Genomic DNA, 25070 nt, shown 5'->3' with positions numbered 1-25070 from the left:
GGACCATCTGTGAGTTTAAAACCTGTGTGTATCGAAGGCTGGTGTCAACAGATGGAAAAGGCAATCCACAGAACGGGAAAACGTATTTGCAAACTATGTATCTGATACACAGTTACTGTCTAGAAGGTACAAGGAACTCTTACAACTCAGTGTCAACAAAGCAAAAAGGGGTTAAGGACTCAAACAGACATTTCTCCAAAGAAACAGACCAATGGCCGCCGAGGGCATGAGAAGATCTCAATATCCCTCATCGCTAAGGAAATGCCAATCAAAATCACAATGAGGTAACACCTCACACCCATTAGCACGGCTACTATCAAAAACAACAGGAAACGACAAGTGTCAGTGCACACGCAGGGACCCTGGAACCCTCGTGCGCTGCTGGGGCGGGGCGGGGGGGGGGGAGTGTAAGATATGCAGCCGCTGTGGCCATCAGTATGGCTGTCGCTCGAAAAAAATTAAAAATACAATTACCATCTGATCCATCACTCCACTTTTGGAATTATCTACCTAAAAGAATTAGAAACGGGGACTCGAACCGATAATTCATACACCCACATTCACAACAGCATGTTTCACAGCAGCTAAAACACGGAAGCAACCTAAGGGTCATCAACAGAGGAACAGAGGACAATGCGATGCACGTATCCGACGGCACATTATTCGGGCTTGAAAGGGAACCCATTCTGACACCAGCTACAGCCTGGACGAACTGGGAGGATGTTACGCTAAATGAAAGAAGCCAGTCAAAACGATACAAATAGCATAAGATGCCACTTATATGAGGGACCCCGGGCATCAAGAGGCGTGGAGAGTAAAAAGGTGGTTGCGGGGGCAGGGGGGGCGCGGGGAGTGGAGAGTTATTCTTTACTGGGGACAGAGTTTCCGTTGTACAAGACACAAAGTTCTGGGGGAGGCTGGTGGTGATGGTTGTACCACAGCGTGAGTGTCCTTAATGACACTAACCTATACATCTAAAGATCGCAAAAAAAAAAAAAAAAGTCAATTTTATGTTGTATTTTGTTACGATTAAAAACATTTTTAATATTTTTTTTAATCTTTATTTATTTTGGAGAGAGAGACCGCGTGCGAGCAGGGGAGGAGCAAAGAGGGGGGCAGACACAGAATCTGAAGGAGGCTCCAGGCTCTGAGCCGTCAGCACAGAGCCCGATGCGGGGCTCGAACTCACGAACCGTGAGATCATGAGCTGAGCTGAAGTCGGACGCCCAACGGACTGAGCCGCCCAGGCGCCCCCAATTAAAAACATTTTTAAACAATTGAAAAACACACACCCGAAGGGTGTGCCTGGCAAGAGTACATCGCCTGTTCGGGGGCTAAGTGCTCAGTTACACTTTACTTATAGAAAAGCGCTAGCCCTCCGGTAAAACCTGAACGTGAAGCCGAAGCCGGCGGTGACCCTGCAACCAAGGCCTGAAGGGATGTGGTGACGGGGGGTGGGGGGAGGGGGGATGCCCAGCTGCCACCAGGCAACGCTGCGGTTCTGTGCAGCCTGCGCTTACCTCCACGAAGTAATTGCTCAGGGCCGGGCCGGAGTCATTCTGGAAGGTCTGGCTCAGGCGGAACTGCCTCTTACCGCTGCTCTCATTCCAGTGCTTCCCATAGCTCACCTCCAGGTGGGAGTGCAGGTGGCCCGAGCCCTCCTCGTGCCGGAGCTGAAGCTGGGGACCCCCCCCCCCCCCCGCCCCCAAGGAGATCCGCAAGGAAGCCTCGTCTGCCCAGTCCCTGGGCCTCCTCGCTGCCACCCACCGTGGCTCCTCTGGGCAGACAGTTCCATAGGAGGTGAATGTCTTTTTGCATTGACTTTGATTTCGTAAAACAATGCATTAGAATATGGTCCACCTTTGAGACTATGTGGTCAGTACCCCTTAAATCCTGAGCGTGGACTGAGTAAAATCCGCGGCCTCTTGCCCCCACTCTCTACGGCAGCCTCTGGCTCTCTGACAGAACCTCAGTGGATCAGCGTTTCGAACCTGGCATCCTGCCACCCCCTCTCACATCTCCACACCAGGTTCGTTCATGTATTCATTCACTGAACACGTTTTCCCCCAAGTACCAAGTAGGTACTATGCCCAGCACTGGACATCAGATACCCAAGAAGGAAGACTCGAGAAGATCCTGCACTCATGGGGGCAAGAATCCAGAGGGAGAGGAAAATGTGAAATAAGTCAGTTAACAAGGGAACATGGGCTTCTCCCTTCTGCTCACGCTGCCAGCCACTATGGCGAACTGCGAGTTCCGATCGCTCCAGCTCTCCCTCCTGCCCCAGGACCTTTGCACTTGCCATGTCCCCTTCCTGAAGCAGGCTTCCATAGGAACAGAGCCATTTCATGGTTTCATTTTCACCTTAAGATGTACTTTTCCCAAAGAAGCCTTCCCTACCACCCCATCCAAACTAGATTCCCCATTGTTATGCTTCCTCAGTCTCCTCCCTGTTTACCATCCATGTCCCCTACGGCTCCCTTGCTTTGGTCTCTCTCTCTCTCTCTCTCTCTTGCTCTCGCTCTCGCTCTCGCTCTCTCTCTCTCTCTCTCTGCCCCCACCCAGCAACAGCATGCCACAGGCCAGGCGCTGCCTTGTGCAGAGCTCTCCTGAGTGCTAGGCACATAGTAGATATTCACTAAAGACCAAATGAACCAATGGACAGAAGCCTGAGACTGCAGCTCCAACTCCAGCCCCGTTCCCATACGTGACCTTGACCAAATCTCTCCGTGGGGATGAGCTCTGGGCCCTCCCCAGACGCCCCCGCCCACCCACCCAGGGCACTCACCTTGTGGCTGAGCGCTGGGGCCTGCGTGCAGTGGAGCTCGTGGTCCAGCTCTAGCTCATAAGCTGCCTCGGAGCCACTGTGCGTCCGCAGCTTCTGGCTGGTGCTGCATTCTTGCACCAGCTGCCTCGCCTGACCCACGCGGGGCAACCCGGAGACGCCTGCCCGTCGTCCGCCAGCAGCCCTCCATCCCCATTCCCGGGACACGGGAGCACACAGCCCAGTCTCGGCCACCCCCACCCCTGCCCCGGATCCGCTCCACTGTCACTCGCTGGAACCTACTGAAGGGGAGGGAGGGTTTAAGGGACAGACTTAAATATCTTTTTTTTTTTTTTTAACTGGTGGGTGCTCAGGTCTATTCAGGGCCAACAAAGTGGCTAAGGAACAGGGTGATGAAAGGACAAAAGGCAAGACAGCACTTCGCCCCCCAGAGCCAGAGCCCCAGGAGAGGGCGAGGGTCCCGCCACGTCGGCCCCCGCTCAGCTCAAGGTCCGTACCCAGGAGGCCGTACTTGATCCTCAGGGAGCTGGTCCAGAGGCGGCCCCGCTGCTGCACCAGACCCAGGCCGCGCAGCCCCACGAAACCCGGCACAGAGAGCTCGCCGCCCAGGACCACCACCTGCAGCCCATCCTCCGCCTTCTTCTCCAGCAGCACTGCGGGGGGAGCGGGCAGTGAGAGCGGCAGGCCTGGTGTGGCCAGGGCTCCCTCCCGGGGGCCCCGGGGACAGGGGTGCTGGTGGAAAGGATGCCCCGGTGTCTGCCGAGGAACACCGATGTCAGAGCACTGACCCTACTACTCGGGGGCGACCCCGAAAGTCACTTTTGTGGGTCCAGGCCAAAAGTCTTCAAGTAGAAAACAAGACAGATCAGAGGAGAAAAACAATGCCTCGGAGGCCATCTGGGGAGGCCTTTGGAAACCTGTTTCTGCGACCCCAACGTTCAGCCAGTGACAATACCCGGAATACCCACGCCAGGGGGCCAGCAGGCCCTGCCGTCATCCCCCCGGAATCTCCCAGAATACCTACGAGGAGCAGAGCCACAGGGCTGCACCCCAGCTCTGGCATCAGGACAGGCACCTGCCACGCTGGCCCATGCCCAGGACAGGCCATGTGCTCAAGGTTGAAGCCGTGCCCCGTGCAATTTGGGTCACAACGCAAAATGTGCATTTTACACATGGTGGAATATGGGCCAGAATCAAGAGAGTCCAAAAGCTGCTGTTCTGGGATTCATGGAAGGTAGTTGGCGTCGAGGTGAGCCTCTGGGGGGACATTGAAGGGAAGGCATGAGCAGGTACGGAGCCTGGATTTTCCCTTGGGGGGGATGTTAATACTGGCAGGTTTCGAGGGCATGGAGACTCCACGTGGGGTGCTCAGCCCTCCCCCTCCTGTAGCCTGGTGCCCTAAAGAGAGGGAGTGGGCAGGAGGGGGCCCCTCTTCCTACCTGACAGGTGGGCCTGGTCACTCAGCACGTTGCTCAGCAACACCGAGAAGGCCAACCGGCTGCCTGCCTGCCGGCTGAAGTGCCCGGTGAGGACCACAGGGCGGCCCGCCGTCACCAGCTTTGCCTCCAGCTGGGCCTCAAACCGCTGGGGCTCACCGCCAGCTGCTGGCCACAGGTCACTCCGGCCCTAAAAAGACCCCAGCATCACCGGGGGCGGGGCGGGGCTTGGCCAGCAAGCCGGGCTCTGCCCACAAGAACTGAGACAGACTGGACAGGGGACAGAGGACGGAGCTTAGCCAATAGCCTTCGCGGCTGATCCTTCAGACTCCTATGGCCAGCTCAAGGATTCCCTTTTCCTATTGCACTGATACCCACCTATCACTATACAATTTACTTATTGATTTTGTCTGTTACAATGGAAGCCCCAAGAGGAGAAAATTGTGTGTGTCTCTTTCACTGAGCTGTCTTCCAAGTACCCGGCACACTATGGGTGCTTGATAAATAGACGCTCAAACCTACGGGTTTCAATCCCCTCCTTGGTCTCCCCATCTCCCTCTGGACCTTCTTTGGAAATAGAGGCTTTGCATATGAGCGGGTTATAAGGTCACGAGGGCGGGCCCTACTCTGGAAGGACAGAGGTCCTTATGAAAAGAGGAAATTTGGACCCAGACAGAGGAAGACAGCATGAAGACAGAGAAAAGATGCCACCAGGCAAGGGATGCCTGTGGCCACCGGAGGCTGGGAGGGAAGCATGGAGGACATCCTGCCTCCCAGCCTCCCAAGAGCCACGGAGGCTCCAACACCTTCCTGCGGCCTCCAGAGCCGTGAGAAATTTCTGGTGTTTCAGCCACCTAATTTGGGGGGGTGTATTTTGTTAGAGCAGCCCTGGGGAACTAATACAGACTGCTTGGGGTGCACACTGCTATTTCTTCTGGAAATCTGGGGAGTGGCATGCTTTAACTTGCCTCTCTCTACTGAGCTTAAAGCATGCTCCTGAATTACTAATATGACTCATTTTTTTTTACCTAAGTGGTAGTAAGATTTGAGCCCATGTTTCTCTCCTTTATACGTCTCTGAGTGCCAAGAGGTCACAAATGTTATGGGAGGAGGACACAGCAATGGTGACGTCAACTAGTAAGCAGGGACCCTGGGACTCAGGCTGGAAATGCCCGGAAAGTGGCAGGTGCCAATGTGGGAGGCCCGAGGATACGGAGATATGCAGCAAACCTTGATGTAGTAGACGTCCCGGTCGTCCATTATCAGCTCGAGGTGACCCACGTGGCCGCTCTGGAGAGTCTCGATCTTTCCTGGGGACAACGCAAGAGTTTAGGGACCAGGGTTTGCCATTCTGCCCCTGCACTCCCCCAGGACAACATCCTGCCAGTTTTCTTATCTCGGCGCCCCGGGAACACGGAGGGGACGCGGTCATTACCGTCTAGCTCCAATTTCTTCCTGAGATCCAGAAGCTTGAGCCGGAACCTCCCCTGGGGCAAGCTGTAGCTGACGTCCACCCCGACGTCCCTGGGCACGTGTGACTTGGGCGTGCCCATGAAGACATGAGCCGAAGCTTCCCGAGGGAGCCAGCCGTCCTTCTGGAAACACAGCAGACTGCTCAGGCTCCAGAATCTCATCCAGTCAGAAGGTTCTCCCTCTTCCCGAGGGAAGACCCGCATCCCCACCACTCAAAAACTTGAGTTCTGAGGCTCCTCCTTGACCTCGCGAGGCAAGAATGAAATCGCAAATTTGGGGATCTCGAGCAGTACCTGGGGAAGAGCAAAGTCCTACAGGAAACTCAGGACCACGTCTACAGGGACTTGGTTTGTCCCGCAAATAGCCTGGGGAGAAGCAAGGCATGGCACCCACCAGGGGCACCCTGAGCAGATCCCCTCAGATCCCTTATCCAGCTCAGCGCACGTATCTATGAGTCTCTGCACAGTGTGCTAACACCTGGCACCTGGGCCTCCAGAATGTTGCCCTCCTGTGCGTTTTTACAGGAGTTAAAAACAAAAAACAAAAAATTGCAGCTTCCCAGCCTCACAAGGACCCCACTCTGACCTGGAACCCATGCTCCAGGGCTCCCCCAGGATCAGGAAGAAGTTGCTGCTTCACCTGACGTCACTCCCCACTCACCTTCTTCTCCTTCCCTATTCTTTAAAAAAAATTTTTTTTTACATTTATTTATTTTTTGAGAGACGTAGAGAGACAGAGCACAAGTTGGGGAGGGGCAGAGAGAGAGGGAGACACAGAATCAGAAGCGGGCTCCAGGCTCTGAGCTGTCAGCACAGAGCCCGATGCGGGGCTCAAACTCACAAACCGTGAGATCATGACCTGAGCCGAAGTTGGATGCTTAACCGACTGAGCCACCCAGGCGCCCCTCTTCCTTCCCTATTCTAACTTCCACACTCTCTTACTAGGTCGCCCTGGAGCCTTTTCTTAATCACTTTGACCCAAATCCTTGACTCAGGTCTGCTTCTAGGACAACACAGCATAAGACAAGAGCACCCTTTGAGACCCCGCATCATCGTACGTTCTTTCACTACCGTAAAGGTTCACTACTGTGTATGAAGCTAGCTGTAGGCACAGGGAGTGTGACTGAGCATTACATACCCAAAGACCCGTATCCTCATGGCACCTATATTCTAGAGGGGAGGGACCACCAGACACAAGTCTACACAGGACGGCACCTGGTAAGGGGTACTCTGCTGACAAATTCAGTGTTTGGGGCCTGACATGGTAGTCAGGGAAGGCTGCCTCGGAGGAGGGGGCATTTGGGAAAACAAAGGAAGCAAGAGAGAGAGCCAAGTGGATGCCTGGGAAAGAGTATTCCAGCCAGAAGAAACAGCCAGTGCAAAGGCCCTGGGGTAGCAATGTGCTTGGTGTTTAAAAAAAAAAAAAAAAAAGGAGACCAGTGTGTGGACACTGGTGAATCTGGTAAAGAATTTGGGAGATGAGAAGGACAGGCCAGTGGTTCAGGGTGTTTGGCTCCTACTCAGAGTGACAGAAGCCACTGGAGAGCTCTGAACAGAGGAGGGACAAGAATCTTCTGGGGTTTCAGAAGACCTATCTGGCTGCTAGGGGAGAACAGTTGGTAAGGAGACCAGAGCAGACACTGGGAGATCAGATAGGAGGAGGCTATTGAATGCCCATTCTGTGCCAGATGATGGGGACACAGGAGAGAGAAAAACAGGCACTGAAGCTCTTCCCGGGAACTGAGTAGCCAGTGGGGAAAACAGACAGCAGCCAAGGAGCTTTAGTAACAAACATGAAAATGATCTAAAGGGAAAGAGCATGGTCCTATTAGAGCAAGTAACAAAACAACATGACTGCATTGGGGTCATCAAGGAAGGCTTTGCCGAGCAGGGGACGTGTGAACTGAGACTGGAAGATTCAGAGTTAACAAGTCAGACAGCCAGAGACAGAGGATCAGCCTGTGCAAGGGTCCTGAGGCAGGAGGCAGACCACAGTTGGACCAGCCCAGCCCAGCCGCTCCAGAGAGGAGCCCCATGTCCTCATGAGGCTGATCCCAGAGTAGAAGACCTAGGGAGACCCACAGCTTGGCTGGGGAAGGGGGGACCGTTCCAGAGGGCCTACCTGGGGGTGGAAGGTATAGGCAGCTTCCAGGAGGTACTGCTGAAGGCCCTGGTCTTGCTTCTTCAGTGTCACAGCTGCCAACACAGGCAGCGAGAGCAGGGAGGGCTGACCAGCTGGTGGCCAGGTGACTTCTGTGCACAGCTGCCAGCCCCAGGTGCGGGACCCTGTGGAGAAAGGGGAGTGGGCAGCACTGGGCAGCAGTGAGCTAGAGAATTCCAGGCGGGAGCCCACGGCTGCTCATGCAGCAAAGAAAAAGCTTCTCGGGGTGCCTGGGTGGCTCAGTCGGTTAGGCGGCAGACTTCGGCTCAGGTCATGATCTTGTGGTCTGTGGGTTCGAGCCCCGCGTCGGGCTCTGTGCTGACAGCTCGGAGCCTGGAGCCTGTTTCGGATTCTGTGTCTCCCTTTCTCTCTGACCCTCCCCCGTTCATGCTCTGTCTCTCTCTGTCTCAAAAATAAATAAACGTTAAAAAAAAAATTTAAAAGAAAAAGCTTCTCCACTTGCTTCTGAGAACCAGTGCCATGTAGACCAGGGTCCCTCAACCCTCGGCACTACTGACGTACCGGGCTAGTCAAGCCTCTGTTGCAGGAGCTGTGCTAGTTACAACAACCCAACTGTCTCAGACATCACCAGATGTCCCCTGGGGGGGTGGGGTGGCAAAATCACCCTGGCTTGAGGACCCCAGTGCAGACATGAAGAGTGTGGGCAGTTGTGTGTAGAGGAACACAGGCTCCCGAGCAAGACTGCCTGGGTCCGAATTCCAGCTTTGCCAGTTCTCAGCTGTGTGACCTTGGGCAAGTTGCTAAACATCTCTGTGCCTCAGTGTTGCTCATCGGTGGACTGGAACTGAGAACAGTTCCTGCCTCATGGTGTTACTGTGGGGACTGACAGAGCCTGTCAGTGTTCAGGACAGCGCCCGGCCTAAAGTGGTCAGTTCGTTTAGATGGACCCCTCCCCGACTTTACTTCTAAAATGACTACAAAGATCCACTCCGGTTTGGAAAATTTCCACCCCCCTTTTTTTTTTCCAGCTTTGCTGAAAAATAACGTGATGTCATTACCAGATAATTTTCTAATGTTGTTAAAATATCTCCTTCATTACAGGGTTTGAAAGTTACAGGTTGGGGTGCTCAGGTGGCTCGGTAAATGTCCGACTTCAGCGCAGGTCATGATCTCACAGTTCGTGAGATCGAGCTCTGCATCAGGCTGAGTGCTGACAGCTCGGAGCCTGGAGCCTGCTTTGGATTCTGTGTCTCCCTCTCTGCCCCTCTCCCACTCATGCTCTGTTTCCCTCTCTGTCAAAAGTAAATAAACATTAAAAAAAAAAAAAAACTAAAAAAATAAATAAATAAAAGGGAAATAACTTAGGGGCACCTGGATGGCTCAGTTGGTTAATCATCCAACTTCAGCTCAGCTCATGATCTCGCAGCTCGTGAATTCAAGCCCCACATCGAGCTCTGTGCTAAACATGGATCCTGCTTGAGATTTTCTCTCTCTCTCTCTCTCTCTCTGCCCCTCCCCCACTTGCATATGCTCTGTCTCTCAAAAATAAACAAACTTTTTTTAAAAATGTAAAGTCATAGGATATCTCAGTAACTCACTAAACCGGAAGTTGGAGGGTTTTACTTTGCGTACAAATGGCCAGAGAGTAAATACTTGAGGCTTGACTGATCATAGAGATGGTCTGTCACTACTACTCACTTCTGCCATTGAAGGACAAAAGCAGCCACAGACAATAGGTCAACAAATGGGCACGGCCATGTACCAATAAAACTTTATTTCTGGCCACTGAAATATGCACTGCACAAATTTTCCACACTTTGAAATATTCTTCCTCTGATTACTTTTCACATTTGGAAAACGTAACAACCTATTTATTCCTAGCTCGCAAGCCTTCGTAATGAGCCAATCACCCAGGACTGGATTGCTGAGTTGCATCCTGTTTTCTGCCCTTGTAAATAATGACGCCGTGAACATCTTTGTGCATAGCACATTTTATTGGCTTGTTTTCACAGGGTAGAGTTCTAGAAGCAGAATCAAAGAGTTAAGGGGTATAAATCCTTCTTGGGCAGGAGAGCAACTCTCGCATTTGGAGCTGTCCTTGGCCCCTTCGGCTCCCAGATGCCCAACTGGGGACAGCAATGGCAAGGACCCTACTACCGCCTACCTTCTTTGTCAGTACAGGACTGGGCCTCAGAAGGGCTGCGGGCATTACTGAGGCTCCTCACGCCATCCCCGGTGACGAGGTACAGCTTAGAGCTGGGTGGGGAAAGAGTAAAGTCCCAAACAAGTCATTTTCGTTCATTCTCTGGACAAATACGCCTTGAGCTGCCACAGTTTGACACCAGGGCAAATGCCACCGTGAGCAGGACAGGCCTCTGGAGAACTCACCCACAGCATTGGTGACGAGTGCCATGATAAACCTGAATGGGGGCAGCATGGGGTCTGTCTTGGGGACAGGGCAAGGCCTCCGTTAGCTGGGAGTGTGTGGATATCTGCAGATGTTGACATATGAGCAGGGACTTAAAGGATGAGAAGGAGCCGGCATCTTAGACAGTGGGAATAGCAGGTGCAAAGGTCCTGGGGTGGGAATAAAGAGGCCTCTTTAGAAGCACAAAAAGGGTGGCTCAAGGGCGTCAGGGTGGAGGAAGAGGGAGTGAGTGAAAGGCAGGAGGTAGTGGAAGGAAACAGGTAAGAGGTGGGTAGGACCCCCATGAAGAAGGACAATCACGTAAGACCTGGGTTAGCCTAGGAGCAAGTGGGGGGTTTTAAACATTGTCCAACTGTCACCTCTCCAGGAGGCTGGGAACAAGCTGGTCCCAGGAGAGAGCCCTGTAAGAGCTCCCACCTCCAGTCCTTGGCCCCCACAGTGTGTCACAGACACACTCCCACACTGACACACACACACACACACACACACACACACACACACACACACAAGACACTCACTAACACAGGCACACTCACATGCACCACCTTCTGCACACACAGGCTCACCTAACGCACTTCTACTCTCAGACACATGTGAACACACACACACACACACACACACACACACACACACACACACACAGGCGCACACAATGACGATCATGTGCACACGCTCACGGGTGCTCACAGACACGCATGCACGAGCCCTCAGGCTCCGCCCACGCCTGCCCACGCCCTCGCTCCGCAGGGGCAGGCACTCACGGCCCCGCCCACTGGGGCAGACCACCCACCTGAGGCTGAGCAGCTCCACAGGCTCCTCGGGCGTGTTCAGATGCACCTTGAGGTCTTGACTCTTCCTCGCCTGGATCCCGCCATCCAGGCTGGCAGTGCCCCGGATGCCGGTCACCCACCTCAGCCCGGCCTGCCCCAGGGCACCCACCGTGCCCATCTGCGCTGAGATCCGGACCAGGGCACTGAGGGGAGAGACAGACGCTAGCTGTGTCCCGCAGACCCGGGGGGGAGGGGGGGCCGTAAGCCCAGCACCCACTCGCCCACCACCCCCGGCTGTTCTCCGTATCTCGAGCCAGAGAGGCCCGTGCGCCGGGGTCATCGCTGGCCACATTCCAGGGGCACCGAGCCCTTCTCACACCGTCCTCCCAGTCCTCACCATCGTCGGCCTCAACTCATAGGTGCAGACACAGGACGGGACGGGTGAGACCACCCACTCGGGGCCCATGGCTGGGATGAAGGGTAGCAGGATGGGGACCTGGGCTGTCTGAGCCCCAGTTGGGGTCTTCGTGCCAAAGAGCAGCCCGCAGAGGACACCCATGCTGCCCCCGTCAGACCCAGAAAGCACAGACAGGCCAGCCGAGTCAGTCCCGCTGCAGAATCAGACCGAGCACTGAGCAAACTCGGCCCATGCTGTGTGGCCCTGGACCCACAGTGCACCTGCCTGGAGCCCGTCTCCTCCACCATTGGCAGGAACGAGGACAGTGCCCACCTCGTGGGTGATTATGCGGGTCACCAGACTCGGTGCCCACACATCTTAAATGGCCCTCCCGCGCTCCCTCCTCCCCTCCCCTCAGAGGCAGCGTGCAGCAGGGGGAAGCGTGGGCTGTGGCAGGAGACTGGAGTCCCCGCTGCCTTGCACTGCTATGCTTCCTTGGGCCCATGCTGTCACCTCACTGAACCTCAGTCTTCTCACCTGTAAAGCGGGCATAGCTGCCCAGGACCTCCTCACAGTCTCTTGGCACAAAAACAAAACAAAACAAAACCCACCAAATCACAGCAGCTGGTGTGACAGATGGTCTGCAGAGCAGGGACCCCGTCCAGCCCAGAGTGGTGCCCGTGCTCTCTGCAGCCCTCTGCAAGGGGAGACCCCTCCTCGCCCCCCTCCCTCCCCCAGCTCCAAGGAGCCGGCTACCTGGGCTTGACATAACCATTCACAGAGAAATCCAGGGGCTGCTGGAAGCTGGCAGTGCCTCGCACTCGGACGCTGATGGCAGCCGAGACATTTAGGGTCAGCCGGGCTGGAAGGCCAGACATGGTGGGGAAGGTGAGCTCCTCCAAGGCCAGGTTCAGCCTCCGGTTCACCTGAACCTACTGCCCCTGCAGTCACAGAACCGTAGTGATGCAGGTGACAGCCCCCGGAGCGGGCCAGGTGTGCACAGAGCACACACGACCTTATTTGATCCTCATACAAGGGGCGGGGGGGAGGGGGGAAGGAAGGGATATTATCATTATCCCGTTTCCAGAGGAGAAAACCGGGCCCATCAACACATGAAATCATCTGGCCAAACCCACGTACGTAGAACCAGGTGAAGCCGAGTTCAAACACACACAGTTTACTGTGGAAAAGGATCAGGGTCAGAGGTCAGGGACCCAGGGTCAGTCAGGTAAGGAGTGCGGGCGCTGCCCACGATGCAGAGCACTTATTGGTTTTTCACTTTTTTTTAAAATTTATTTTTCAGAAAGAGAGACAGAGTGCGAGTGGAGGTGGGGCAGAGAGAGGGAGACACAGAACCCGAAGCAGGCCCCGGGCTCTGAGCTGTCAGCACAGAGCCTGATGTGGGGCTCGAACCCATGAACCGTGAGATCATGACCCGAACCAAAGTCGGATGCTTAACCGACTAAACCACCCAGGCGTCCCACTATTATTGTTATAATATCATTCCCATTTCACAGATGCAGAAACTGAGGCCATGACTAGTTAACACTCCCCAGGAGGCAAGAGGTGGAGCTGGGATTTGAACTTGGGCAGCCTGGCTTGAAATCCCACTATCTTAAGTCTGAGAAGTACTGTAATAACTTTTAAAGCACCAAAGGAAATGCCACGGGGCCAGCAGGGCGGGGAGGGGGCGAGCCCAGCCTGAGGTACCTTCAGGAGCTTGACTGCCAGCTCGGCCAGGCTCAAGGACTGGCGACTCACGCGGCTCCCCATCACCCCGCAGTTCATGACGCTCAGCTCGTGCCCGAACACCTTCACGCTCAGCTCACAGCGCAGCGCCCGCCTCTCCGTGCGCCTCCGGGTCACCTGAGGGAGAAGCCAGGTGACCAGCATCAGGTCTGGTGCCTGGACGGTGGCGGGGGGGCGGGGTGGGTTGGTCCAGAGGGCAAGGTCAAGGGCTTTTGGTGTCTGGAACGTGGCTTGCCAAACTCATGGCCCACAAGCAGAATCCAGACATGTGTTTTCTTTGACCTGCCCAGAGCCCCGTACGGTGTGTGTGGGTGTGAGTGTTCTAACAATCCTTTTGTTCTGGAATAACCTTAGATTTACAGAAGCATTGCCAAGATGGTACGAGCAACTCCCATACACCCCTCGCCCTGTTTCCATGCTCAGCATCTTTCACTGCCAGGGTCAGGGCGAGAGCTGAGAAGCTGACACAGACACGGGCGATCAGATTCCGCCAGTTCCAGGACGCCATCCAGGCACCACACTGCACTTACCTGCCCCACCTCTCCCATCTGCACCAGTCTCTGGCACACTGTCTTCCTGTGTATTTCGCGCAGTGGGGACCTTTTGAAAATTGGATCTGTTTCCAACATTTAAACATTTAAGAAAGGACACGTAAAATCCAGATTCTCTTGCTTCTCGAAAGATACAAGTATTGGCCTGCCTGCCCCCCTCCTCCACCATGACAAGGGGAAGAGGTGAACAATAGCTGCCACTTTTAATGGAGGCACATGCTCCCGGAACCTGCCACAGACCCCACCTCTCCCTGTTGCCTCTCCGACACGGAGGCCAAGTATTGTCGCCATTATCACTGTGCTTGTGCAAAAGAGATCTTTGGTTACAACTCTCCATCAAGAGTGTGAAAATAACAGACAAAAACGATTGTAGATTTTTTTTTCTTTGAGAGAGAGACAGAGAGAATCTCAAGCAGGCTCCACACTCAGCATGGAACCCGATGCAGAGCTCGATCCCGTAACAGTGAGATCATGACCTGAACCAAAATCAAGAGTCAGATGCTTAACTGACTGAGCCCCCCAGCCACCCCAAGGATTACAGATTCTAAGAAAAAGTGTTTATGCCTAGCCCACCAGCCTCATTCACGTGACTTGCTGGACCCAGATCTAGTCCAAGAGGCTCTAAAGGGCAGGGACCATGTCCCGACCATCTTTGTGTCCTTGGGCCCTGGGTTCACACTTGATGACTGTTAACTGTGTGACCATGTCCCACGATAAGTGCCCCAGCCACTCTCCCTGATCACCATCAGATGTATGCAGCAGTAGCTTCTTGTAATAGCAAAAAGGTGCCAACCACCTAAGTGGCCTTCAGTGGGAGAAGAGTCACGGAAGGCACAGTCCTCACCCACAGAACGGATGTTAAAGCACCCGGCGACCCGCCAAATCCGTTCCTGGCTACACGCCCCGCAGAAACGCGCACGTGCGTTCACCAAAAAGACACGTACGAGAATGTTCACAGCACCACCTGCAGTAAGCCAGAAACTGGAAACCACCCAGAAGCCCAGCAGAAGCAGGACGGATAAACAAACGGTGGTGTCTCCGTACCGTGGAACGTGACACAGCAAAGAGCACGAACAAGCCATAAGTACACACAGCTACACAGATGATCTCACAAACCAACTTTAAGCCAAAGAAACCACACACACACACACACACACACACAGACACACACACACACACACACACACACACACACACACACACACACACAAAAGGACACGAGGAACATCATTCACGCTCGCCAAGAAGTGGAAGCAACCTGCAGCCTGAAGGTCCTTCAGCAGGCGGGTGGACAAACAGTATAGTCTCTCCACACAGAGGAATATTAGCCGTAGAAAGGGAGGGAGTCCTGACCCGTGCAACACAGATGAATCTCACAACACGATGGGAGGTGAAAGAAGCCAGACACAACAGGTCCCAGGTTGTCTGATTCCATTCATAGGAAATGTCCCAAATAGTTGAATTCATAGAGACCCAAAGCAGATTAGTGGTTGCCAGGGGCTGGGGAGTGACTTGTAATGGGTATGGGTCACCTTTGGGGTGGTGAGGGTATTCTGGAACTAGATAGAAGTGGGGGTTGCACATCACTGAGAATGTACTAATGTTACTGAATTGTCTGCGTTAAGATGGTTCATTGTAGGGGCGCCTGGGTGGCTCAGTCCGTTAAGCGTCCGACTTCGGCTCAGGTCGTGATCTCACGGTTTGTGGGTTCGAGCCCCACATCAGGCTCTGTGCTGACAGCTCAGAGCCTGGAGCCTGTTTCGGATTCTGTGTCTCCCTCGCTCTCTGCCCCTTCCCCCCCTCAAAAATAAATAAACATTACAAACAAAAATTTTTAAGAAAATTAAAAAATTAAAGATCATACCACACACTGGGAGGAAATATTTGCAAGCCACATATCGGATAAAAGACTTGTTTCCAAAATCCAAAGAATTCTCAAAACTCAGTAATAAGAACCCAATCCAATATTAAAAAAATAACGACACTGTATCTGAACATACACCAAAGAAGACGTATGGACAAACAAGCATGAAAAGAAGTTCAACGTCATTAGTCACTGGGGAGTCACACATTAAAGATAGAAGATACCACTACTAACAGAATGACAACAGTTAAAAGGTCTAATCACACCAAGTGCTGGCGAGGATGAGGGGGAGACCAGAACTCTCCCACCCTGCTGGTGGAGTGCAAAATGGCACAACCACTTTGGAAAACAGTTCAGGAAGGTCTCAGAGATTAAACCTGTAACTACCATCTGACCCAGTCATGCCCGTCCTTGGACATCCACCCAAGAAACGTGAAAACATACACTCAGGTGAAGACTTGTACATGAATGTTCATAGCAGCCCCCAAGATGGAAACAACACAAAGGTCCATCCACCTTTGGATAAGCAAACTGGCACATCCATACAATGGAATGCTATTCAGCAATAAAAAGAAATAACCTACCAGTATAGCCTGCCATGTGGGTGAATCACAGAATAATGTCCTGCAGGCAGGAAGCTGGGCAAAAAGGCTACATGCTTTTATTTATTAAAAAAAATTTTTTTTAAACATTTATTTACTTCTGAGAGACAGAGTGCAAGCAGGGGAGGGGCAGAGAGAGGAGACACAGAATCCCAAGCAGGCTCCAGGCTCTGAGCTGTCAGCCCAGAGCCCAACGTGGGGCTCGAACCCATGAAACAGATCATGACCTGAGCCGAAGCCAGAAGCTCAACCAACTGAGCCACCCGGGCACCCCAAGGTTATACACTTTTAAAATTAAGTTTGTGTCACGTGATTCCATTTACGTAACTCTAGAAAATGCAAAGTGATCTACAGGGACAGAAAACCTACCACTGGTTCCTGGGGACAGGGGTGGGTGGAAGGAGGGGATATTATGGAGCACGAGGAAACTTTTGGGGGTGATGGATATGTTCACTGACTTTACTATGGTGATGATTTCATAGCACATACCTATGTCAAAACTCAACAAACTATACTGTATATACACACCGTTTGTTACTGGCCAACTATACCTCTACAAAGTTGATTTTTGTTTTTAAGTAGAATTAATCAGTGCAGTTAGGAGGTGGGATTAGTGATTACCCTTGGTTAGGAGGGGGTAGACTAGAAGAGGAAGGAGCAGGGGGCCCCTGGGGTGCTGACAATGGTCTGGGCATTGATTATAAGGATGTTTTCTATGGGTGGAAAAGCGCTAACAATCTTGGGCAGTTTTCTAATTGTATGTGATGCTTTGATAAACACTTTTTCACCACCAGGCAGGCTAATCTCTGCTACTCAGCTCGGGACCAGCTACTTGTTTCTGTGGTGGTGGGGGGAGGGAAGGCAGGGTCTGAGGTCATTGACAGCTGGGACCCCAGGCCAAAAGCTCAGCTGGCGAGTGGTGGGAGCAGGGTGGGAGCAGGTACCCCCCCCTTACCTTCTGCTTGCATGCCTCTCACCTTTCTGTACCTTTCTCCTGAACAGTCAGGGCTGCTGGCATGTGGGGTGGACCCTGCTTCTGGCTCTGGGGACTTCTCTGCTTGGGCCTCTCCCTCCTCTTCCTGCCCCCAGAACGACTTCCCGCCGAACAGCCTGTGGACGATTTTCTCTGCATTTTCCAGCCGGAGGCCAAGCTGGGAAGAAAAAGCCAGGACTCCATGAGGAGCTGCTCAGTCACATGGATGATCAGAGCTGCAGGGCAGGGGGCTCGAATTGGGGTGCCCAGCAGACTTGGGCAGGGCTCTCTGGGCTCCCTAGGATCCACCTTTCTTTTTTTTTTTTTTAACTTATTTATTTATTTAGAGAGATTGAGCAGGGTAAGGGCAGAGAGGATGAGAGAGAGAATCCCAAGGAGGCCCCATGCTGTCACCGCAGAACTCAACACAGGGCTCAAACTCATGAACCAGGAGTTCATGACTTGAGCTGAAATCAAGAATCAGATACTCAACCAACTGAGCCACCCAAGTGCCCCGGGGCACCACGTTTCCAAATCAAGTTCCACATCTGCTGGGCAAAAGCTGCACAGGAAAAATTCTTACTGATTCTTTCAGGCCTGGTTCAAATGGCACCGCCTCTGGGAAGTCCTCCTTGAATTCCCACATCACTCTCTTCCCACATTCCCCATCCCCTGACCAAATCTATCACTCCTTCCCCTCAGTGTCCAGCCCGAAACCTCCAGGTCACACTCAGATGCTGTAATCTGGGTGTCTCCCTTGCAAGATCCTGAGCTCCGTGAGAGCAGGGTCCCATGTCTCATGCACTAGGCATGCTGAAGGCCTGGTGTCATGGGTAATTTTGTGTTGATTTGACTGAGCCATGGGGTGCTGAAATATTTGGTCACACACAACTTGGGATGTTTCTGTGAGAGTGGTTTTGGATGGATTTAACATTCATCTATATCTACCTATATAATATCTATATCTATGTATATCTAGATTGATAGATAAATATAGATATTATATACATAGATATATTAAAGAGACAGGACGAGAGAGAGAGCGAGCACATGTACACACAAGAGCAGGGGGAGAGGGGCAGAGGGAGAAGGAGACTCTTAAGCAGGCTCCACTCTCAGCTTAGAGCCTGATGCGGGGCTCAATCCCACAGCCCTGGGATTATGATCTGAGCCCAAACCGAGAGTCAGACACTCAACTGAATGAACCACCCAGGCGCCCCTAACATTTAAATCAATAGACTGAGCCAAGCAGAGTGCCCCGATAATGTAGGTGGGCCACATCCCATCAGTCGAAGGCATGAATGAAACAAAAGGCGATCAATAACTACGGGGTAATTCTGCCTGACTGCCTCAAGCTGGGACATGACCTTTTCCCCACCTTCAGCCTAACCTCAAACATCGGCTTTTCCCAGGTCTCAAGCCTCTAAACTAAAAGGCTCTCAGGCCCTCAGACTCCGACTAGAACAACACCATCGGCTTTAAAGCTTGCTGACCGCAGACCTTGGGAAGTGTCAGCCTCCATAATCTTGTGGGCCAATTCCTTATAATAAATCTCTTTCTAGAGGTACCTATGTGCTACTGGTTCTGTTTCTCGAGAGAACGCGAATACGCCTGGCTTAGTTGGTTCTTAAAATGTGATGGATGTGAGGGGCGCCTGAATGGCTCAGTCGGTTAAGCGTCTGATTTCAGCTCAGGTCACGATCTCGCCACTCACGAGTTCGAGCCCCACGTCGGGCTCTGTGCTGACAGTGCAGAGCCTGGAGCCTGCTTCGGATTCTGCCTCCCTCTCTGTCTGCCCCTCCTCCACTGGCGCTCTCTCTCTCTCTCAAAAATAATATAAAAACATAAAACGAATTTTTTTAAAGAACTCTTCCATGATGTGGCCCTGCTCCTCTCTGCACACCCGTCTTACGTCTCTCTCACTCTACTGGTCTACTTCTGCTCCTTGAACATACCAAGTCCTTTCTTGTCTCAGGACCTTTGCACATACTGGTGCCTCCGCCTGGGACGCTCTTACCCCAGCTCTTCCCTAGGCTGCTCAAGCTCCCCCTTTAGGTCACAGCTCAAACTTCACCTTCCCGAACACAATACTTGAAAGTTGCCACTGTTTTATCAATATGTTTACTCATTTTTTATCTGTTTACCTCTGTGGGCAGGGATCTGATCTTACCTGTTGATCATCAGATTCTCAGAGCCTAGTACAGCACCTGGCACAAGTCACGTAGAAGACAGATATTTGTGCAATGGATGACAGGTGGGTAGTTAAATATGAATATATGGATGGACGGATAGACGAATGGGTGTAGATGGAAATGGAAGATGGACAGATTTCAATCTGTGGAAGGATGGATAGATGAGTGAGAAAAATGAAGCTGTGGTAGGTAGGTAGGTAGGTGAATAGACAGATGGGTGGGTGAGAGAGAAGAACGGATGGATGGATGGATGGATGGGAAAGAGGGTAGATGGAGAGATGGGGATAATGGCACATTAGTGAACAGATGGAGGAGAAGAATGGATGGATGGATGGATGGATGGATGGATGGATGGATGGATGGATTGGATGGGAGGCTGGATTGATGACAGATATACAGATGTATATAAGCGTGAATATGTGGACAGGTGTGTGAACGGGTGCACAGGAGCGTATGTGGATGACTAGGAGACTGGATGAATAGATGCAAGGGTGAGAAGTTGGTGGAGAAATGGGTGAGAGGCTACATAAACAGATAGATGGATGGACGACGGATAAAGGTAGACGAACATACAGAGGTATGAACGGGTAGGTTTGTGGATGGATACATGGATGGGTGGGCAGGTGGCTGACTGGGAGAACAGGTGAATAGATGGGTAGGTGAGAGGGTAGATGGACAGATGGGTGGGAAGGTACAGAGATGAGAGGGAGAAGAGAGATGGGTGACAGGGAGGGATCGAGTGGATGGACAGATGTATGTACGTGTGGGTGGATGGATGTAAGGACCGGGGGTACAAGACTGAGAAGTGGATCAATAGATTCAAGAGGTGATATATGGAAAAATGGATGGATGGGATAACTCCTGGCCTTCTAGAAGAGGCCCCAAGGCGACTAGAGTGGGCCCCCTCTCACCTCCAGGAAGTTGAAGGCATGACCTAGGGCGTGGATGGTCAGGTTAGTCATGGCGGAACGGGGGAGGAAGGAGGCTGGAGAAAAGAGAAGCGTCCGCTCCAGGTTGGCTCCCAGGCCGCCAGACACTAGGAGAACCAAGAGAGAGGATCAGCATACTCTGTACCTGTCACAGAGTAGAGTCTGGCCACCGAGGGGCCACAGCCTAAGACAAGGCAAGATGGGGCACGTCCTCTCCAGCAGGACAGGTGTCTCTGCCTTTAGCCTCATCAAAGCCCCAGAAAAGATCAGGACACCCCTGCTGACAGGTGAGCACCCCACTTTCTACCCAGAGACTTCGGGAGCGGCCGAGGGAGTAGAGGTACCCAAGCTAGAACGGGGTTTCCTTTTGGATGCTCTGTTTAATTACAACAAAATGGTGACAGCCTCCGTTTAGTGCCTTTTAACACAGGGGAAAACAGGTCCCCAATTCACAGGCAGGCAACAGAGCCAATCTTCCACCACTATTTCATCAGCATTGTATTCCTTTTCCGGATTACCTTGCGTTTACAGAGTTAAACTGATTTTTTTTTATTAACAGTAGTAATAGACAGATTCCTTTTGAAATAAATACAAGTTAAAAAATAACCAGTTTAGAGAAAAGACAGAAATACTTCATTGCATGCTATGAACTGGCTGATAGTTGATGAGTTTAGACTTCTTCCAACAAAAATGGCAGGTGGGTGGGAACAGAGCAAAAAAATCAAGCAGGTGGCATATAAACAGGTGACAACTGGGAAAGAGTGTCTTCGATCCACGTGTCCTCGAGGGTTAGAGCTCCCAGGTCCCCCAGGGCTTCATGGCCCCAGCGCAGGGCAGCGGCTGCCCAGGATGGCCATACCTGAGCGAAAGGTGACGTCAGAATAGGATGAGTGTTTCCAGGCCTCCGGCTGGAACTCCTGGCTGAGGATGTCCTCAGGGAGGGTCTCCCGGAGAGCGCGCTTCAGAGGGTCATCGGTCTCCAGCAGCTGCAGCAGGTGACTCCACACAAAGGAACCCACTGGAGTCCAGTCACAGCCAACAGGGAGGGGAGGGGAGGGGAGGGGAGGGATGGATCTGGAGCTGGCTCAGCCCAGAGAACAGACTCCCTCCCCCCACCCCACCGTAGCCTGTAGCCCAAGTCCTGCCACTTCCACAAGCCAAGGGACTTCTCAGGAGCCCAGCTATCCGTATTTTATTTCAAGAAATCACGGCCAACAGTGGTGCTTTCATGGAACTTGTCAATCCAGCCCGCGCACGGCATCCTGACGTGCCTTCCGGAAGGGAGAGGGGGACACTGTGGGGAAAGCTCTGGGTTGACAGTCAGACCCAAGTCTGAATCTCACGTCCACCACTCACGAGCTGTGTGACCTTAGGCTGGTTACTCTACCTCTCTGAGGCCCAGTTTCCTCATCTGCAAAATGAAGCATCACAACCCATCTCCCAGGGCTGCTGGCGCAGACCCATCAAGAGGAAGCCTGGCCCAGAGAAATGAGTATCTTTCAGGATTGGGAAAGGGGTGACATGCAATTCGGGATAGGGATCCCCAGACTCTCTGGAGAAGTAAAGATTAAATGAGATCACCCAGGGGAAAGATTCCGATGAGGGATATTAGAGTCTAAATGGGAGCCCCCAATCCGCTTGGTTGTCCCAGGCTCTCAGAATGCCCGGCAAGGAGCTTCTAGAACAATCCGCCATGGATCAGAGTGGAGGCTGGCTTTTGTTCCCAGGGGGCAATACACAGGCCTGCTACCCCAGGGTCTCCATCAAGGCTGAGCCCCTTCCCTGATTCCCCGGTGAGGGGGGGCTTGGGTTAATGGCCTACTTGACCAAAACTGCTGCCTCTCCCCACCTCCCACCCACATCCCATCCCAACCCACCCGATACCACCAACGAACAGTTACATCTCCTAGCAGTACCGTTTGTATTCTTTTCGGGGGGATGCCACTTCTTTAGAAGGTAATCTAACAGCACGACAGACTTTTAAATGTGTACACCCTTCAAAAAAGGGGGGGGTGGTGGAAAGGGGCACCTGGGTGGCTCAGTCGGTTAAGATTCTGCCTCTTGGTCTTGGCTCAGGTCATTATCTCGCGGTTCGTGAGTTCAAGCCCCACATTGGGCTCTACGCTGACAGTGAGGAGCCTGCTTGGGATTCTGTGTCTCCCTCTCTCGTGCACAGGTACATGCGTTCTCTCCCTCTCTCAAAATAAAGAAACTTTAAATTTTTGAAAGATAAACCGTTCTAAATGCCTTTGTGTATTGACTCGGTTTATGCTCCCTCTATGAGGGAGACAGTGCTAGTACGATCATCCCCATTTCCCAGATGTAGAAACAGAGGCTCAGCAAGGTTTAGTGACTTGTCCAAAGGCACACAGGCAGGGAGCCGCTGAGCTGGGATTTGAACCCGGGCTGTGGGGCTCCAGGGACTCACCTCACTGTGTAGCATGCACAAGATTTTTGAAAATTAGTTCAACTTATTTTTCTTTGAAGTTTCACTTTTGGGTTTAGGAACTATGGCCAGAGGCCCCTGTTGATTTAGTTATTTTGAGAGCAAGAAAGAGACGGGAAGCAGGAGAAGTGGAGGGGCAGAGAGAGTGAGAGAGAGAATCCCAAGCAGGCTCCACACTGTCAGCACAGAGCCCGACGTGGGGCTCAAACCCACGAACCATGAGATCACGACCTGAGCAAAAACCAAGAGTCAGAAACCTAACTGACCGAGCCGGCCAGGAGCCCCAGAGCCGCCTGTTTAAAGGGTACTCTCTGACCCTAGAAGGGATCGGAGATTTGGAGATACTGTTCCTCCTCTGTCTCAGGTCTCCCTTCCAGGCACTAGGTCACGAGCTGGCCAGAGCTACAAGGGAAGTCAGCGGCTTTCATCCCTTTTCACAGATGAGGAAACGGAGATCCAGAAAGAGAAGCAACTTGTCCAAGATTGTCTAGGTGCCATACACGGGACGTGCGGGCACACGAGGCTACTTGTTCAGGGGGTGTGGCAAGAAAAGGAGAACAGGAAGGGTCAGGAGAGCACCTGAGGTGCAGAGGTGAACCCGCTTCCAAACCCTCGCACCCAGCGGGAGGCCCCGTGCCAGCCCCGCCCCCACCCCCAGCTCCCACTGCTCACCCTGGGTAGACCGCTCGCCGGCCTGGGTGTGCCGCACCTGGGCGAACACCTCCTCGCCAGGACACCTCATCAGGGCCAGGTAGGCATTGATGCGGATCTCAGCGTCCTCCTCGGGGCTTTGGTACAGGCGGGAGAGCACAGATCGCTGGCCCGGGCAGAGGGGAGGCCATCACCCTGGGTCCATCTACCTCCCACCCCTCTCCACCCCGGGGTTCCATGTCCCCCGAGCTGCTCTGACTCCAGCAGGTGGCCCTGTCGCCCCCCCACCCCGGCTTTTATAATATCTCCGCCATAGGAGGCCTCCCTGATGCTGTCACCTGCAGCCCGTTTATGGGAGGTGGTAGGGTCACTGCTGAGCCCCGTCATCCTCCAGCCCGAAGGCTCCCCACTTGCCACAGGTAACAACAGGAAGATAGATGGGTGTGGCTGCATTCTAATAAAACTTTATTTATAGAAGCAGCACAGTGTGCGACACAAAGGAGGTATTCTCTCAAGGGCTTGGCTTGCCCAGGCCCCTTTCCTAAGCAAGCAACCTCCCTCACCCTGTGACTTTCTCCCTCGGCACCTGCCAGTTTCCTTCAGAGCACAGCCCTCCATCCGTCCACTCTTGCAGCAGTATTTACTGAGCACCTACTATGTGCCCGGCACTGTGTTAAGCGCCAGGTGACAGTGACAAGCAAGATAAACCCAGCTCCTGTCCCCTGAAGGTGATTTTCTAGTGCAGGAAGACTGACAATAAATGTGGTTCGTCTGTGAAATGTGTATTAGGTGATAAATGCCAAAAAGGGAAAACTTAAATGGGGAAGCAATTTCAAGGGCGCCTGGGGGGCTCAGTCAGCTAAGCGTCTGACTCCGGCTTGTGTCATCGTCTGTGGATTCTTGAGTTTAAGCCCCGCGTGCGCTCTGTGCTGACAGCCTTCGGATCCTGTGTCTCCACCTCCCTCTTCCCCTCCCCAGCTCACACTCTGCCTCTCTCTCCCTCTCAAAAGGGAACATTAAAAAAAGGTTTTAAAAAAAATTTTTTTTAACGTTTTTTATTTTATTTTTGAGACAGAGAGAGACAGAGCATGAACAGGGGAGGAGCAGAGAGAGAGGGAGACACAGAATCTGAAACAGGCTCCAGGCTCTGAGCTGTCAGCACAGAGGCCGACGCGGGGCTCGAACTCACAGACCGTGAGATCATGACCTGAGCTGAAGTCGCTTAACCGACCAAGCCACCCAGGCGCCCCAAAAAAAGGTTTTTTTAAATGTATAAGTAATTTCAGGTGCAAGAGCCAAGGAGGACCCCCACAGTCAAAGTGATTTATACACAAAGACTTACAGGAAGTGAGGAAGTGAAGCCTCAGGATATCCAGGGGAAAGGCATTCGGGGAAGGGAGAACAGCCCATGCAAAGGGCCTGCGGCAGAAGCGCACCCAGAGTGAGGAAAACCAGGAGCCCAGCGTGGCTGGAGAGCCGTAGGGGTGAGGAAAATAGGAGACAAAGCTATAAGCAAGTCAGTGGTCAGGGCACACAGGGCCTGCCAGGTCTGTCAAGACTCTGGCTTGAGGGCGAGAGAAGCCTCTAGAACAGGGGTCAGCCAACTTTTTCGCAAAGGGTCAGACAGTACATTTTTCTGGCTTTGCAGGCCATGCAGTCTCTTGCAATGACTGTACTCTGCAGCTGTAGCAAAAAAAAAAAAG

The 25070-nt window shown here is 52.8% G+C and overlaps 1 protein-coding gene across 1 annotated transcript in view; it reads right to left on the bottom strand.

Moving 5' to 3' along the window:
- The window catches only part of LOC131500959 (uncharacterized), a 139641-nt gene that overhangs the window by 90462 nt on the left and 24109 nt on the right, over positions 1-25070 (bottom strand). Inside the window, 15 exon segments of the mRNA XM_058710564.1 lie at positions 1521-1679; positions 2789-2946; positions 3283-3438; positions 4225-4411; positions 5452-5531; positions 5657-5816; positions 7816-7979; positions 9980-10071; positions 11034-11216; positions 12167-12351; positions 13121-13276; positions 17154-17327; positions 20253-20377; positions 21130-21288; positions 23389-23533. Of these exon segments, the coding sequence (XP_058566547.1) occupies positions 1521-1679; positions 2789-2946; positions 3283-3438; positions 4225-4411; positions 5452-5531; positions 5657-5816; positions 7816-7979; positions 9980-10071; positions 11034-11216; positions 12167-12351; positions 13121-13276; positions 17154-17327; positions 20253-20377; positions 21130-21288; positions 23389-23533 (2283 nt within the window).

Source organism: Neofelis nebulosa, chromosome 18 (genome assembly GCF_028018385.1).
Source record: "Neofelis nebulosa isolate mNeoNeb1 chromosome 18, mNeoNeb1.pri, whole genome shotgun sequence".
NCBI classification, from domain to species: Eukaryota; Metazoa; Chordata; class Mammalia; order Carnivora; family Felidae; genus Neofelis; species Neofelis nebulosa.
The sequence above is the reverse complement of the archived record's forward strand: the minus strand, read 5'-3'. Positions and strand labels throughout refer to the sequence as shown.